The following is a 16891-nucleotide window of genomic DNA, read 5'->3' as shown; positions in this document are numbered from 1 at the left end:
TGGATGAGGTAAATGAGTCCTATTAACAGGAATATCTGGAAACCTGCATCCACCAACCCTGGTAGAGATAGTTTCCATCAAGGAAAATGGATTTGACAGCTGCTCTTATAAGGTTGAGCGATTCAATGTCAGGGAAATGGGACAGGATTTTCTCCCTATATATATTTATTTAGCAAATAAAACAAAAGATTCAACTCAAATCTGCAGAAGGAGCAGACATCCTCGTCTTTCTCAAGATGCATGAGTTCTGCTAGCGGCATGATGGATGGTCCAATAACAATTTCAGAAGTTTACCTATTGCAGCTCCAAGTGTATTCAAAGTGAGTGCGCTGGAGACGCTCCTCCCTGCCAGCAGGAGGCAGTGTGGCTGCTCGTGGAAGAAGGTTCGATGACGTCAGAGGGCGGAGTTCCTGACTTGTAGTACGTGTGCTTCGCTGCGGTTAGCTTCAGTGGCTAACACTTTTAGCAGAGTACAAGTCACAAACATGGTGCTGCTGGAAAATGACGCGGTAAGAACAAAATTCATACCGTTACTGAACCGCTCCTCTGCTGCCATCGAACGAGTCAAAGCCGAACACGACTTTCTTCAGCTGAGTTAGCTTGTCGCTAAGCTAGTCGTCAGTTTTACAGCAGCTCGCGTGCCAATGTTCGGTTAAATCTTCACTTGTTAGGCTGATAATCATGTTAACTCATCCTTTACGAGATAATAATATACATGACTCAACAGCAAGGCTTTATTCTGTGTATTTACTCTGACAGTAATGTGTTATCGGGCTAACTAGCCAAAGCTGGTCTGACTAGTCCTGTTTTCTGGGTTGGTTTCAGTCTTTTACTCATTTTCAGGACTAGGTGGAATTTGGTCTGTTCAAACGATTTAAGTCCTCACAAAAAAAAAAAAAGGATCCAGCAGCCTGTTTTAACATTATCCATTCGCAAATGTCAGCGTTATCACATTAACACGTCGGACTTGATCGCTCTTAACCTGACCAGGTCTGGTTTAGTCTCGGTTTCTATTTTCCTTCTGCGCTGCCGCCTCGCTTGTTGTCCTGCTCCAGCACACCATATTGTAATGAGGGGCTCGTTAGGACGGAGACACGTTGTGTGTGTGTTTCAACATTTCAACTGGTTTAGGGAGGATTCGTCTTCATGATCAGTGTCCCACAGCCTGAGCCACAGAGAATCACTGGGCCGCTGTATGAAGTGTTGACTTGCCACAACACGGCTCATTCAAACAGGAGTTCATCATCAGGAAGCTGGAATCTGTGTGTTGGTGCAGGAATATAAATGACTGAACACTGAGCTCTACGTTTGTAATGGGTGTCTTCTGGAAAGATCTTATATGTTTGAGACCATAATCACCTTTTAACCAGTGGATCGTTGAAAGGACTGAAGTGGTTATTCAGTGCTGCGACGGGAGGACCGGGACTCTGTCACTCCTGGGACACAGTAGAAAAGTACCCGTCTTTGTGTATTAGACTGTCTGTGTGCTTTCTGTACTCATTTCTAATTTTGTGTATGGGATTTTGTAATCTGGGATCATGGAAACATTAACATTGTTCTGTTTTTCTCAGTTCCTCACAGAGCTGACACGGCTCTTCCAGAAGTGCAGAACATCAGGCAGCGTCGCCATCACGTTAAAGAAGTGTGAGTGTCCTCCCTTTTCGTTTTAATTGCCAACGTGTCCAGCCTCGTGACGGGATCTTCTTCTTGTTATCGTGTTTCCAGATGATGGAAGAACCAAGCCGATGCCCAGGAAGGGTCACACTGAGTCATTTGAACCTGCAGACAACAAGTGTCTAATCAGAGCGTCTGACGGAAAGAGGAAAATTAGCACAGTGGTAAGATTTGTGTTTTGTATGTTGGCTGCTCTGCTGCTTTACGCTCGGTGAACTTATACCAGAGTGTAATCTGGTTCCTTACTCCAGTGGAGTGCTGTGATCACAGTATTTTTCTGACACATCCTGATGTTATTTTCGAGATGAAAACAAACCCTGACTTTTTTCCAACCTTGAGTCCGACGCCTCCATTACGGCAGCTGAATGCATGACATTTCTTTTTTAAAAGCCTCCTTTTACATGAATAAAACATTAATTATTAGTATTTTTTTAGACCGTTTCTTGAGTGAGAGAACATTTAATTGTTTATTCAGTTTTTTCTGTTAATTTCTCAATTCTATTTTTTTCAGGTTAACACCAAAGAAGTAATCAAGTTTCAAATGGTAGGTGAAATTAATTAATAATTTTCTTTTACTTTAGGTTTAAAGCTTCTTTTATCATTGTATTTTTCGCTTATCTTAATACAATGAATCCCTCATTACTATTGGTGAACCTTTCTTTTGCAGGCGTACTCCAACCTCCTCAGAGCTCACATGGATGGACTAAAGAAGAAAGACAAGAAGAGCAAAAGCAAGAAATCCAAAGCCACGCAGTGAGCGCGAGACTCTTTGAAATAACATTGGGTACCTGAACTGGCCTGTGCGATCTGAGGGAGCGGGCGCAGCCCCGCTCGGCCTCGGGATCACTTTTCATCCACCCAGTGACTGCTCAGACATCATGCCATCGCTTGCATGGAGACATCTCAACCCCGGGCCGCCTGCTGCCGTCAGTGATTTGCAGCAGGAAGGCCTGTGGGTGTCACACACTGTGCGACGCAAGCCACCATCATCCAGTCTTCAACACTTCTGCTTCAGAACCCGTTTTCTCTACAGCCGAGCTGCACCTGGAGTCTGTCCATCAGAGCCCCGCCATTCACAGCCCGTCGTACTATTTAATTGTTGTGTTGGGATGTTATGTTCGTGGAAGGATATTTTTGATTTTCCTTTTTAATTGAGAGATAAAAAATTTTTGGCATGAGGGCTCAGAAATAAGACAGAGAGTAAACTCATATATTCGTTGTCCAGTTTCGCTGGACTAAAAAAAGATTTTTCAGTCAAATTGTTATCTTGGTTCCCCGTTCTTACTACATTCTAATGCCAACACAAAAAAAACCTGTCAATGATCAAATGTACTGTGCAAACAATGAGTTAAAAGTTTTACTGAAAGGCATGTTTGATTTGAGTACAGAGACAAAGCTGTAATTCTAATAATGGAATTTCTGTTAGTCACCAGTACAAGGCAGGTCTACCTCCAGCCACAACATTTTGTTCTTCGCCTGTTTTGTCCCGAGTCCTTGTTGTAGTGGAGGAGAACAGCAGTGGGGATTTAAGTTGGAAAATAAAGTGCTTTGTTACAAGATACTGCACGTTTTGTTTCTTTTTGTCCATTTCGTTAAACCAGCGAACACCGAGAAAACACGTAGAAAACAGCACAGTAGATACACTATTTACACAGAGGAGACAAAGAGTCAGTGTGGTGGAGCGGCGGCTCATAGCGCCGTGTTCTTCTTCTCCGGTCGCTCCTTTGGGGAGAGCGCCAGTTGGCGCTGGCGGTCGCTCTCCTCCTGGAATCCCTGCTTCATCAGGCCGGTCACGTACTGGAACAGAGTCTGCGTCGGGAACAATCAGGTGGAGAGAAGATGTAAGATTCTAGTATCAGTTAACACAGAAACTCATATGTTGTCGAACATGGAAGTTTGATCTCACAAAGATCAAGTTGCAGGACTTCTGTGATTATCGTTTTACTCCTGAATGAGAAAAGTTCTGCATAAAGTACAATTTACACTGCGGACTGCAATGTGTTGCATTTCTACTTGACAATATTTGACCAACTTTTTGTGGTAATAACCCGTATTAGATCAAAGTGGCAAAAAGACTCTAAAATTTGCTCTCAAAAAACAGATAAATGTTGTGAATTGGACATAGTTCCAATGTGAAGACTGAGTCTTCATAGATTGCAACCCATTAGGACAATTTATTTAGAGTCATCACTTTCTTTGTATTGTGAATCTGTCTCAAGCAGGTACTTTTACCCACAATTCAAGCTATTTAAACTATAATTCACTGTTGCATTTAAGTGATGAACCACGACTGAATATGTTCAGAATTTGAATTGTTGAAACCCTTTATTCTTTATTTTTGTAGAAAATTTTTATTCACCATTGTGTCATTTTTATACAGTTTGTTTTTGAGGAATGAGATTTGATGGTGGATATTTTCTACTGATAAACTGAATTGAATGCTGACAAAAAGTGACTGAGCTAAAACGTTCCTTTACCATTAATCTGGTACAATGCACGCAAAGTTACAGCAGTTTGCCCCAAATTTCTGTAATTTAAATAAATCCTTTCCATCTTTAGCTAAATCTACTTAACATTCAAAATAGTACATGTCTGATCTGAACTTAGGTGTTCAATATAATCAGTCATTACAGAAAAAAAGATTTTCTTTTAGAGTAAACACAGTTTAAGATTATTTATTGCAGTGTTACAAACTGGCCACTAGAGGCCAGTAGATACAATTATTAGAGAAGATAAATGATAGTGTTACTTATCTAATCCTCAGATGTTATTCTACCTCACATGATATTTTCTAGAAATCTAATAAACTGAATGGACTTAAGACAAGAGATGTATATATAATTTTAAGGACATACTATCCAATATCAGCATTACTTCCAGGAGTCTGGGGATTAATAACACAAGGCATGTTGGAGGGACATAACATGTTGTGACAGAGCCATGTTTCATTTTCTCATGTATGGTTCAGTGAGACGTGAATCGGTCAAGCTTGTGCTGCACTGACTCCCATCCCGAGAGAAGTGAGCCGAACACAAACCGTCACTGCTGGCAGGGAATTCCCCCGCAACAGGAGGGTGTTAAGTTTTCTGAAGAGACCACGAACAAAATGGTATATTGAAATACGATATGTTATATCCCCAAAAGAGAGGGAGGAAAAAAAATGACAAGAAAACATTCAAAACAACTCAAATAAGAGAAAAAAGGAAAGTCAAATGTTGAGAAAAGCAACAAAAAAAACCTGCGAAAATGAAACTAATGTACGGTCATACGTACGAAATGAGAAAAACACTCAAAACAAGTTTAGAAATGACAACATGGAGAACACAAAAACATGAGAAGTGAAGTCAAATGTCGAGAAGGAGAAAAAAATAAATAGTAAAGCAAAAAATGTGGTTCATAAATGTTTTTTTTAAAAATTTATTAAAATAAGACGTGTATTAAAATTAATTAAAATAGGACGTGTATTAAATGATTAAGAAGATAAAAATGACAGCAAAGCACAAAAAAGACATCAAATTGAAGTCAATTTTCTAGAAAAGAGAAAGAAAAACCAACATAAAGTAACCAAAATTAGACATTTTTCAGAATGAGCAACAAAGGAACAAAGAAAATCATTCAAAACAATTACGAGACACAGGAGCAATATCAAATGTTTAAAGATGAAGAAGTGACACCAAAAAAAAAAAATGTAAAAGGACAAAGTTGAGACACAACATTCACATGTATAACTAGAACGAGCACTCGGTTAAATGATGATGTTCTGTTGGTCCCATTCTTTTGTTGTTACTTGAACAAGTTAGAGCAACTTAGCATGTGATTGGCTGAGAGTGGAGAATGGGGCGGGACTGGAGTTAGTAGTGTTGCTAGCACATGGCTAATAGCAGCTGTAGACCTCCAGTGCGTCTCCGTGACAACAGACGTTGATCTCTTTTAATCTCCTCTGGGACACTTCTTCACAGTTTTTTGGGGGGATTTAATCAGAAACAGTTAGCCGTTAACATCCCAAAATCTAAACGATTGATCTTTGGATAATGAGAAATTATCCAAACTCCTACTAATACCAACAATGAAGACACCCAAATTACCATAATATGGCATTTAAAATACACCACGTCAGCCATAACATTACACTGCGGTGCACCGTGTGTTCGGACACCTTTCTGTTAGGATCAATGTTACCTAAGAGCAGATTGTATCCTGGATGGGGAGGTTTCACCCCCCTATGCGCATCACACATGACCCTCTTTTAGATTCGCGGACCACCTGTGATCAGCGTCCCGCTACCAGTCAGTGGTCGTAATGTTCTGTCAGATCGGTGCGACTCTAAGAAAGTCGGAGAATCACAAGGACCGCAGGTCTCGTGGACAGAAGACACGTGTGGGACCTTGGTGCCGCCACATCCAGAGGAGCATTCATTTGAAATCGTCTCACGTTGCCCTCCACAGTGGGAGACACACACACACACACTCTCAGGCATCACGTCCCTCACCTCCCACGCCTCCTCCAGCTCAGCGGTCCACCTGTCCTTCAGGATGGGCTGCACAGCACAGATGAACTCTGCTCCGACGTACTGCAAAACAACACCGTTAGACACTGGCGCGCTCGCGGTTTGTCAACCGAACCACCTTTGTTATCATTTGCATGAGTAGGCTGTGATCGCATTATGCGGCCCTGCGTGTGCATCACTCCATTCAGATCCTTTTACTTTCGGGGTCTCGGTATAATGGTGAGTCTAATAAAGAGCTGAATTTAGATTCATCCAGAAACAAAAACTGCACCACACCAAACAGGCAGCAGCACCGGGGTCTTACACTGTAGTACTTCGGTGGGGCGTTGTAATGATAATGGCTTTTTCCCAGCTCCAGAGCCAGAGCCTCCAGTCTCTCCAGCTGATCCAGTCTCGCCACACTCTTCTCAATAAAGGACATCACCCTGAAAGAGACAGAGAGAAAAAACAGTCAGGGAGAGACAGCCAGCCTGATTGATTGGCCACTTAATAGAGAATTAGCAGTGGGCGGCTCTCAGCAAGAGTGTGACACTCATCGGTGTTGAGAGGCTCCAGGGCCATGTCTGACGCTCTCGGGTGACGGGCGCCATCTACCGACTGTGCCACGCGAATAATGGCTGCTTAGCATTGGTTGATCGCAGAAAGGGTAAAGGTTAGGGTATGGATCCTTTATTAGAAGACATATTGGTCCATCACGCACGCTCAGGGTTAGAGTTAGGTTCGGGTTAAAAACAGGTCCGGTTGCACAGAGTGTCACAGAGACGCCACTGGTCGTCTCACAAATGCCAAAAAAACCAATAAATGTAATTGATTGAGTGTTTATGAAAGCGGCTCGCTCTCCAATCTACAGCAGCTGAGATGAGAATAACCATCAAGCCATGTGATACTTCGTTACTTATGGCAGTAACGCACAGCTTCAGTATTTTACTCTTTAATGCAGTTACAGTTGCTGAAGTTTCTGAGGGATGAAAACAGTTGTGAAGCTGTTGTCTCTCTGTCCTGCTGTCAGCTTTATTTTTTATTTTTTATATTTGTGGAGCGGAAATCAAAGGTGGAAAGAGTCCTGAAAATGTGTACTCAAGTACAACTGTACTGTTAAATTGTACTCAGTCACAAGTAAACGTATTGTTGATGCAAAAGTACTCCTCTCAAACAAAGACTCAGTGTCTATTAGTTTTCACCATTGGGGGATCTATAGCACCGCTAATAGCAAAAACTTAATTTAACAAAAAATGGTACATTTAAAGCACATTTCAAGTGAAGTTTATGAAAATTTACATTGTAATGTGTTTTAATATCATAAACAGTGTTTAATGTTGTTATCACAGCACGTAGAAGTTTTTTTCAATACTTCATATTGAGTTCTATCGTATAAACAGCTTCACTGGGTGCAGCCATACTGTTTTCTGACTTTGTGATGAACTGGACGCTTCAATTCGCTTTTCTCTAGGAAGCTGGAATTATTCTGAGTTCTGAATCAAACATGAGCCTTTCTCTGCAGTGGAAGTAAAGACCAAGCAAGGACCCAAGTTTAGTTTTAAAGATGGTCGCATCACGCAGTGTGGCATGTCACCATAAACAACTTTTTAATGTTTTACGACATGTAGAAGTTTTTTATTTTTAAATGACTTTTACATGCTGCTACAAAGATGCCTGTGTGTGTGGAGGTCCACTTCTTATGGAGGAGATGCAGCCTCATTTTCAAAATCCATTACAAGACGTGTCCACACTGTCATCCGATTAACAATTGTTGATTTATTTAATACAACCTGGTGTTTCAAGGAAGTGTTGTCATTGTGGGTTCGAAATTCCAAGGTTCAGTCTTTGTTAGCCTCCGTCAGTGTTTATTCACAAACGTATCCACTGCTGCTGTCTGCATGTAGTCAAACTCAGCTGTTATGCAGCTGCTGCTTCTTTTCATCACAAGTTCATGAATCTTTTTCTATCAAGAATGGTTTTATGCGGAATTTTGTACAAATGAAAATAATAAATTCCACCCTCTTGGTTGAAGCGTGAGCAGTGATGAACTGAAACCAGTTAAAATAACTTGTTTTCCACCTTTCAAGCTGATTTAACTTCAGTCGTTAGACGGAGCCACACTGTGCTGACAGTACAGCTATTTGCACCTTTAAAATGCTTATGAAAGCTACTTTATGTTTTAGCACCAAATAAAGAACCCCACGTCTTCTTAAAGGAGTGCTTCAGTAACTCTGCAGGGTTCACCACAGAATCAATTTCCTTTGCTTTTTTTTTTTTTTTTTTTTTAAGTGGGAGGCCTTGAATGGCAGCATGGAGGACGAGCACAGTGTCAGACTGGGTCCATTCCTTCCTGCCATTGTGGATGTTGATTCTAAATGTCCACGAGTGTTGCTGAAGAGCCATTTGGCCTCGATGCTGCAGCGACGAGCAGCACTGCTTCATGGTTGGACGTGTAATCCACCTCACCAACCCCCTGGGTACCGTCAGGTCCTCGGGCAGTAATTGGCTGCTTCGGCCTCGCGTGTGGAGGAACACAGAGAGGCGTGATGCACCCTGGGAAACGACTGACAAGTGCCTGTGATCGGCGCTGCCGACTCGCCACGGCGCGGCGAGTAAAGCTCTGATTATGTGAAAAAGCCCTGCCTCCGCTGCATGGCGCGGTCTGCGTGTTGCACTGCGACGCAAGGCATTGTTTCTCTCATCTTTTGTTGTTCGACTTCAATTAAAAATTACAGTGACGAGGGAGGCTGGTGATATTGCGTTGTTTTTTTTTGTTGTTGTTGTTGCTGACAAATTGTTTTTTTAAAAAAAGGCCCGATGAATGGATAACAAGCTCTGCCTGTAGCGGAACTGGCTCACTCTCAAAACAAAACAAAATATAGAAAAACACTCCCATTTAATGAAATATCCTTCTACAACACATGACAATTGAATTGAAGAGAGATAAATTAAGATTTGTTCAGAAACCTATATTAAAACGGTTGCTGACTGCATATTAAAACTTACCCGGTATTTGAAAGGAAAGGCTTTATCTAACACAACAAAGCATGTGCGTTTTGTTTATCAGGAGAACTTCAGTGTGTTTCAGCATTGATCTCAGTTTTGCCCCTCCTTTAAACTTTGACCTTTTACAGTAATGAAGTGTGCGCTTCAGGATTCACCATCGCGCCTTTATGACCGGCTCCGAGCCAAATCAAGTTAAAAAAAAGAAAGAAAGAAAAAAGGAAACTTTTCAAATTGATGTCATGCCGGAGGAATAGAACATGCTAACACACATAAAAACAATAAACAACTGGAATTCTTCTTTTTATGCTGGATTTAAACTCGTCACAAAACCGATCTCTACTGAGATTTAAACTGTATGTCAACGCCTCGCTTCATGATACACTAGTATCCTTCCATTGTTCTCAATACAATAGAATTCAAATTCAATATTCTGCGTCATTCCTTTGTTTTGCCAAACTCGTTTCGCTTCTGTACACAAAGTCTGTCAATCTTCTACAGTATGAACGTGTGGATTTGTGAACTCAAACCAAAAGGCATTCCCACCTAATAACAATGATTAATATAAGAACGATTCACTGATATTGATGGTTTTGTATTCTTGTTTTTTCCTGACAAGACATGAAGTCAGATTTGCTCTCGTGTGTTGCGTTGATGAGTGAGGAAGAGGAGCGTGGGACTGACCGCAGGCCGTGCGCCCTCAGTTCTCGGCTGGTCCGCAGCCTCTCCAGGTCCTCCACGTCCCGGAAGAGGAAGAAGACGTCCTTGCATTCGGGGTGGGTCTCAAACAACCTGTCGCCATGACAACAAACAGCAGGCCTTCAATAGAGACACAGGGAATCGCATGTCGTTGTTTTTTTCCCCTACTTGAGCCGGTAGAACAGTGATCCTACACTCACAGTGCCGAAGGTGAGTCTACACATTTTACCTCATCACTCAGACATTGTCTCCGCCCAACAATTTCAATAGGGACCTGATTGTGACTTTCTGATCTTATTCTTCTGCCTCCACGACAAGCGGCTGCAATCAGCGACAGGCCACGGAGGATCTGAGAGTCTGCTATTCAGGGACCCCACACCTTCATTTCTTCCGCCCGTGATGAGCCGCCGTGGCCTGTCGAGAGAGAGAGAGAGAGAGCGCTGGGACGGAGCCTCGGTTGAACGAAGCCTCCGCTCACCCCCTCTGATTTAACCTCAATCAATTCCCTTAAGCAGGGAATTTAAGAAAGCTACCCTCCAATCAGAGATGCTTTCAGTCTCCAGCTGAGGTGCCTGTGATTAGTCGTGCTGCCAGAATACAGAGTTACCTCCTCTGGATGTGAGCCGTGCTGCGCTCTCAACATGATGCAAGGCTTCATGGTAATTCCATTTCTTTTTAATTTAGTTTTTTTTTAAGGGCAGAGGACTACAGCGGGCATCAGAGGTTTGATAAATAGCTCGAATGATGCCAACTGTTGTGGTCTGGTCATGAACAGGGACACAGTGACAATCTACGTCCAGCAATAAGTAAGAGAAGAATAAAAACTGTAATGTAATATGTGATGTACTTCTGGTGAAGGTTTATGTAGAAGAACACCGTACTGTGCATTGGATGAGCCACCAGACTGAAGGAGACGGTTTCCCTTCATGCACCGAGAGAATATTTCTCACCACCTCCTTGTTGACAAGCGAGTAGGAGCCCCGAAAATCATCAGCATAACTTAGCATACACTTGCACTAATTAACGTTTGGGTCCCGCCCGATCCTGGCGCGTGCAGGCAGAGATTGAGAGGCAGCTGAGAGACAGGAGGCAGAGAGGAAAGACCAGCGCATCTCGATTCCTCAGTCACGCTCCACATTACCAGGCAGAGGAGCCCGTTGATTCTATCACCACAATAATAACGTTAATTCTCTCTTCCTGTAACCATCTGATGACATTCAGGTCCCTGATAAAGTGGTGGCTGCTTGGATATCCCTGCACCGTCCACCTCTGCATCTGTACCACTGACTTACATGCATTAATAATGACTTCTAATTGAAAGTAACTGTAGGTGTGGCAGCTTCAAAGAGAAGCTTTATACCATGTATCATGTTTTTCTTTCTTTTTTTTTTTCCCCCCCTCTGCGACCTCTTGCGCTCTCAGTGTGGGGAGAGAGCTTTTCAATTAAAGCTCAAAAAGAAGGAAAGGTTTCCATGAATAAATGCATTAGACGTCTATACCGTGGTCCCCTCATCAACACATGAAAAGATGGAGTGTCCTCTTTAATAGCCGCCGCGCAAAAGTGGCCTCTAACAAGCAGATGATAATGCCGAGTGGCGTATAGGAATACGATGTATTGACATGTCCATAACGCTTTGACAGGGGACGAAATGCGAGCGAGTACAAAGTCAGTCATGGATCTGCTCGACTGAATCGCTTGTGCTTGTGTTTGTCGCATTCTGAGTACAGTTGAACAGAGGCGTGCCTCGAGCTCCTGGGTGTTTATCTTCACTAAAAGCTAAACGAGGAGAAAGAAATCAGATTTAAAAGTTGTAAATACAAAGACAGGGGAAAGCAACAGCTCTTACTAAGCTGACGACATAGAGTCAACACGTTAGTTCCTTTTCCTATGTGTGTGTGTGTGTGTGTGTGTGTGTGTGTGCGTGTGTGCGTGCGTGTGTGCGCCGGGGCACACATGCAAGCATGCATAACATATGTAGACAATGCCGCAATCTTAATGGCTCCAGTGGAATTTTAATTGGCGCTGACACAGAGGTTGGATTCATTCCTGTGATGTGTTATTTCTCTACTATTCTCGTCCACTAAGTCCTATTTTGAGCAAATGAGACTGAGGGATGCGGCCTTTACCAACGAGGAAGGTGTTGAATGTGAAGTTCGGAGAGGAGGGAGTGAAGAACAGGTGATTTGTGTTTGTGGTTTTACTGTGACAGTGAGTTTGGACGTACAGAGCCGGGATGGCTCCGGGGGGGGGGGGGGGGGCTCTGCTGGCCCTGACCTGCAGATGACCTTACGTGTTTCCAGGCTAGCGCCTAAGGTCAACCCCCTCAAGCGTCCGGGTCGCCCAGGGCATGCGATGACAGAACCATCTCTGCTCCGCCTTCATCACCATACACCTTCATTTGTTTCTATTTTTTTAATCTCCTGCCAGTTGCCAAAGGGACAAGGATGTTTTCCCGGACGCTGGTTATCATCATAATGGATCAAATGAGTTTCCCTGATGGCTAATGCCTGTAATTGTATGGCGAGCTACTGGTTATAACCTGGAGCGCTGCGTTATTATGTAATGACGTTAAAGATGTGATATGAAGTGATAAGAATGGAGGAGGGGTATTCTCCTCCCGGCTCTCAACCAGAGGCTGGAGGTCACAAGAATGAGCGGGGGCGGAGGTGCAGGGATGCTCAGTTTGCCGCATGCTCAAAGGTCAGGCGCTATCACTTAGGATCCGCCCGGGCTTCAGATCTGGTGATCTCTGGGCCAGTGGGTCAGGACGTTTCATAAAGCTGTCTCTTCAGATTTACATGATAAAGAAAGAAAAAAGAATTCTAACTGAATTAGAGGTTATGTTTTCACCTGAACCCAAGTTTATCTTTAATTGATGAAGTTACTGACAATCTAGTACCGTCACATGACTGACTGTAACAAGCAGGGAGTTTGTTTCGAGGCGATCTGATGGTTTTGAATATGAAGATTTATGAACCAAGTTGGCGGACTTGGGTCTGAACTGTTGTGCTGGTCTAAGCCGGTCTGGTGGAGGTCTAAAACATTCTGATGCTGGTCCATGTAGGTTCATGATGGTCTGATGTTGATCTGAACTGGTCTACGTTGGTCTGATGGAGGTCTACCGGGTTTTCATGCTTGTTTATTCCTGTAGATTCGGGTTAATGCTGCTCTGTTGAAGGGCTACACAGATCAAATGCTTTTTGATGCTGAAACTGGTCGATGTTGTCTAAACTGGTCTTTTCTGGTCTGATGCTGGTCTGATGCTGGTCTATGTTACTCTACGTTGGTCTTTATTGGTCTACATTGGTTTTTGCAGTTCTATGCTTGTATGATTCAGTTGTTTTGCTGGTATACACTGGTGTGATGGGGGACTATGCAGTTCTGGTACTGGTCAGTGTTGGTCTACATAGTTTGATGGGGGTCTGTATAGTTCTGATACTGGTCTGATGCCAGTCTAAACTGGTCTATGTTGGTTTGATACTGGTCTGATACTGGTCTGATTCATGTCTAGGTTGATCTACTTTTATCTGATGGAGGCTTACACTCTTCTGATGCAGGTCTGTGCTGGTCTACATGGTGTGATGAAGATTCTGATCTGGTTCTGGTGTGATGGCAGCCCCAACTGGTCTATGGTTGTCTGATACTGGTGTCTGCTGGTTTAATGCTGGTCTATGGTCTGGTGCAAGTCTATATTGTCATGATGTTGGTTTACAGAAGTGCATCGCCATTATAGACCAGCAAATACACTATGCTGGTCAATTTAGTCTGCTTTCTATTATTTCTGTCATAACTGTGTTTTTGATCATGTATCTTTGTATTTTCTCTGATCTACAAATTAGATGTAGACTTTATTTGATTTAGACGTATCCCAAAACTCTGCGAACTCTTACCTGACGAACATGATAATCCCAACTTTGGCGATGTCGTCGCGGATAACTTTCCAGGAGTCCTTGATGATCTGGATCTGGTCTTGGCTGAGATGCGCAGCAGCTCCAGCGGCATCCTCCAGGTTCCTCTCTGCAAACTCGGATTTCGCTGCCAGACCTGATATTGCGCAGCCCATCCTTCATCCAGAGGAGAGACGGTGGCTGTGGTGTCGTTTTATTCTAATCCAGGAGAGAAAAGAACCGGATGACTAAACACTTTAGTGCCGGAGGAAATGTGTTGGTGGCCGCATCTGGTTCGAGTGCGCGTCTACTGCGCTCCTCTGGTGGGTGTCGGGGGCGCACGTGAGGTCTGTGCGCGCACAGGATGCGCACGCAGGTTCAAAATAATCCCCTCCATATGATGGGCGCATGTTGCATGAAGCATCGAGCCTTTACTCTGAAAGGTTCGTCTGCATGTTTTCCTGCGCCAGAAAGTCAATTTACAACCGACTTATTGCGAGGATGGTTTTTCTGCTCTGGTTGACCTGAGGCATGAAAACTGGAGTGTCAGATTAATAAAGACAGTCACAGGTGCTCCTAATCACACTGCAGCTTCATGGTTCCTCCCTTTTTCATCTGTTATATTCATACATTCCACATAATCGAGCCAATGTCCTCTATTTCTCTTATTCCTGCACCAACATGTGCTCACCATTTCAACCCAAATTCCAGATAAAGTAGTAACACAAGCCTGGAAAATATTAATCCGTGGGTTTTCTTAGCTGTGTCCATCTCAACACCAAATCAATAAAGTGATAAAGAAACAGTTTCTTTGTTTGAGACATGATTTGACAATTTCAATGATTCACACACATTCTGCACATCACAAAAAAAAACAACTCAAACATCTGCAATGAAGCATCTATCAACGGACTGCCATACTAACTATTCTTTGTTCATATTGCACTATGATCTGTTCATATGCACTATTTTTGTTTGTTGTATGTTGTTCAGTTGCACTGTGGGAGGAGCTGCTCTCCAATTCCACTGTATATTGTACAATGGTAATAAAAGCTTTCTATTTCTACAATGGCCAATAATGTAATAACTGCCACTATGGTAATCAATTTGGCTATTTTGAATGTAATAAAAGCAAATGCTTCCCAATAACGGAGAGACGGCTAAATAGGAAGTATCCTGAAGGAATGATTTTGATCGACAAACTACACAAAACCTGCAAAAAACAGACAAAAAGAAACATTATTCCAAGATATACAGCCCTATTTATGTATTATTACAATAGTGGGGCAGTTATTACATTTTTTCAAGATTTTTTAAAATGCTACTCCTTATTGTAATAAATTATTATTACTATCTGTAAATTATTGGCAAGTTATTACATTATTGGCTTCATTACATTTCAAATGGCCAAAATTATTATGTTATTGGCAGGTATTACATTGCGGGCTGTTACAGTATTGAAAGGTCCTAAGTGTGTCACTGCACAAACACAGAGAGACAGTCGCACACACTCACATTACCTGTTAGAAGAGAAAACCCACATGGACACGTCTCACTGTGAGAAGAAGACTACTGTGTGTTCAAAATGATTTGTATACATACATATCACATATAAACACATACATAGATATCACATTCAAAAGTGTAAAGTAAGATTCTTAATAACCTATTTCAAATAAAAGCTGCACTTGCTGTGATAAACATTAACAAAAGCATTCATCCTGCTGCATCGATAAACTGCACAAACTCTTAGTTTTTATTTCATTGCAAATGTTCCATCATTTTGGGGGGTAAAAAAAAAAAAAGGATCATTGTTGTATTTGTAAAACTTGCATCTGATGAAAGAACAAACAAAAACTACAATCATATGATTTTTTTAAATGGTGTTTACTAAATTCACTACAAAGTGGGTTTAAACATTGATACATGTTCTAGGGTGGCACAGTGAGAAAACCTCTGATAGTCTCAGGCTTGAGGGTTTTTCCGTGTGCCTGCATTTCTCCAACTAGTATTCTACAGACACTTGTGAAAGGTAAATAGTTGAATAGTCTAAATTGGCAATTGTGAGTGTCTGGGTTATCTGTGAGAGACCACCAGCCATCATGACCCAAAGATGAAAAGAACAGATAAGGAAGACTGTTGGACATTAAGTCCTATTGTGCCAATTCATGCTATTTTATTATTTAAGATCACAGTTACAGACAAGTTGGTGGTGTGAAAAAAATAAATAAAAATAAAAAACCAGAACTGGATTATGATTTTCTTTCTACGAGCACTGCCACCATAGAGCTACTGGAGAAGTTAGACCAGTTTACAAACATTCTAGGAAGTATTCTTACTTAAATGTCAAACTGCCTAGTTCATTTCAAATTTTAAAACATTATTGTTATTGCCTGTATGGACTAAAATATGTATTGTTGAAATATATTAGATTTATTAATGTCTTGTTTTTCTTGAAATTAAAAAAAAAAAAAAAATCAAATGGAGTTATTAAAAAAGAAAAATGACCAACCAATACTAACCTGAAGTTGGTGCTGGTGTTTGGATGTGACTAAATAAGTTGGAAAACCTTGCATTGGATCTCAAGGTTTTAAAGCAACTTGAGAGAATTGTCTCTCACCACATAGAGGAAATGTCACAGGTTGCATTTTGGGAGCCATCATTCAATTTTAAGATTTGACAAATTCAACTCCAGGACACGTTTCCAAGCAACAACAAAATAGACACCAGCTGAAACTTTAAAGTTCTATTTTTATTGAAAATATTGCAAACTGCATGTATGAAACGGGAGCATCCGCTGGAATGGAAAAGTAAAAAGGGCTTGCCATCAGTCAAGCATTTAAATGAGGCCGATCTTTTCCCAAATATACAGTTTTATAAATAAGGTTCAAGAAAATATACAACTTGTTGAGAAAAATAAAGCTCCAGTGATGTGAAGTAACACTTTTACAAGCAGCAACAGTCATTGTGAAGGCAAGTTATTGCTGCGACCGGGTGCATGAAGAGACGACGGTTCAGAAAGCAGCTCTCTTTGGCGTTTGGACAGACGTTTACAGATCTTTTTCCCCTGAAACTCTCAGCTGACAGTTTATGGTAACAATGTTACGGTTGCAAAAAAAAAAAAACACCAACTCATGGAAG

General features: G+C 41.9%; 2 protein-coding genes across 3 annotated transcripts; one reads left to right on the top strand and one right to left on the bottom strand.

Annotated features, from left to right (window-relative positions):
- Positions 1–322: 322 nt before the first annotated feature.
- srp14 (signal recognition particle 14) lies at positions 323–3236 on the top strand. Of its 2 annotated transcripts, XM_080480341.1 has the most exons (6): positions 397–509; positions 1385–1454; positions 1572–1644; positions 1726–1838; positions 2186–2218; positions 2342–3236. In XM_080480341.1, the coding sequence occupies exons 1-6, from the start codon at positions 502–504 to the stop codon at positions 2429–2431; spliced, it is 387 nt and encodes a 128-aa protein (XP_080336467.1). In that variant the 5' UTR covers positions 397–501; the 3' UTR covers positions 2432–3236. The 2 variants fall into 2 exon arrangements, with proteins under 2 accessions (XP_080336468.1, XP_080336467.1); XM_080480342.1 differs by lacking the exon at positions 1385–1454 and having other exon boundaries at positions 323–509.
- On the bottom strand, positions 3020–14267 carry xgb (x globin). Its single transcript, XM_080480340.1, has 5 exons — positions 13754–14267; positions 9848–9955; positions 6486–6606; positions 6164–6244; positions 3020–3483 (listed from the first exon to the last, which is right to left on the bottom strand). The coding sequence occupies exons 1-5, from the start codon at positions 13924–13926 to the stop codon at positions 3364–3366; spliced, it is 603 nt and encodes a 200-aa protein (XP_080336466.1). The 5' UTR covers positions 13927–14267; the 3' UTR covers positions 3020–3363.
- Positions 14268–16891: the final 2624 nt, after the last annotated feature.

This window comes from Lipophrys pholis, assembly GCF_963383615.2.
Source record: "Lipophrys pholis genome assembly, chromosome: 14".
Classification (NCBI taxonomy): Eukaryota; Metazoa; Chordata; class Actinopteri; order Blenniiformes; family Blenniidae; genus Lipophrys; species Lipophrys pholis.
Note: the sequence above shows the minus strand (reverse complement) of the source record. Positions and strands in the feature narration are given on the sequence as shown.

Excerpts from the sequence above, each read along its gene's own strand:
- srp14 (XM_080480341.1), top strand. Across the intron at positions 1,645-1,725 it reads CGCCATCACGTTAAAGAAGT|ATGATGGAAGAACCAAGCCG; the intron begins GTGAGTGTCCTC and ends TCGTGTTTCCAG. Across the intron at positions 2,219-2,341 it reads AAGTAATCAAGTTTCAAATG|GCGTACTCCAACCTCCTCAG; the intron begins GTAGGTGAAATT and ends TTTCTTTTGCAG.
- xgb (XM_080480340.1), bottom strand. The coding sequence starts at position 13,926 with ATGGGCTGCGCAATATCAGGTCTGGCAGCGAAATCCGAGTTTGCAGAG. Across the intron at positions 9,956-13,753 it reads GGGATTATCATGTTCGTCAG|GTTGTTTGAGACCCACCCCG; the intron begins GTAAGAGTTCGC and ends TCATGGCGACAG. Across the intron at positions 3,484-6,163 it reads AGCTGGAGGAGGCGTGGGAG|ACTCTGTTCCAGTACGTGAC; the intron begins GTGAGGGACGTG and ends TTCCCGACGCAG.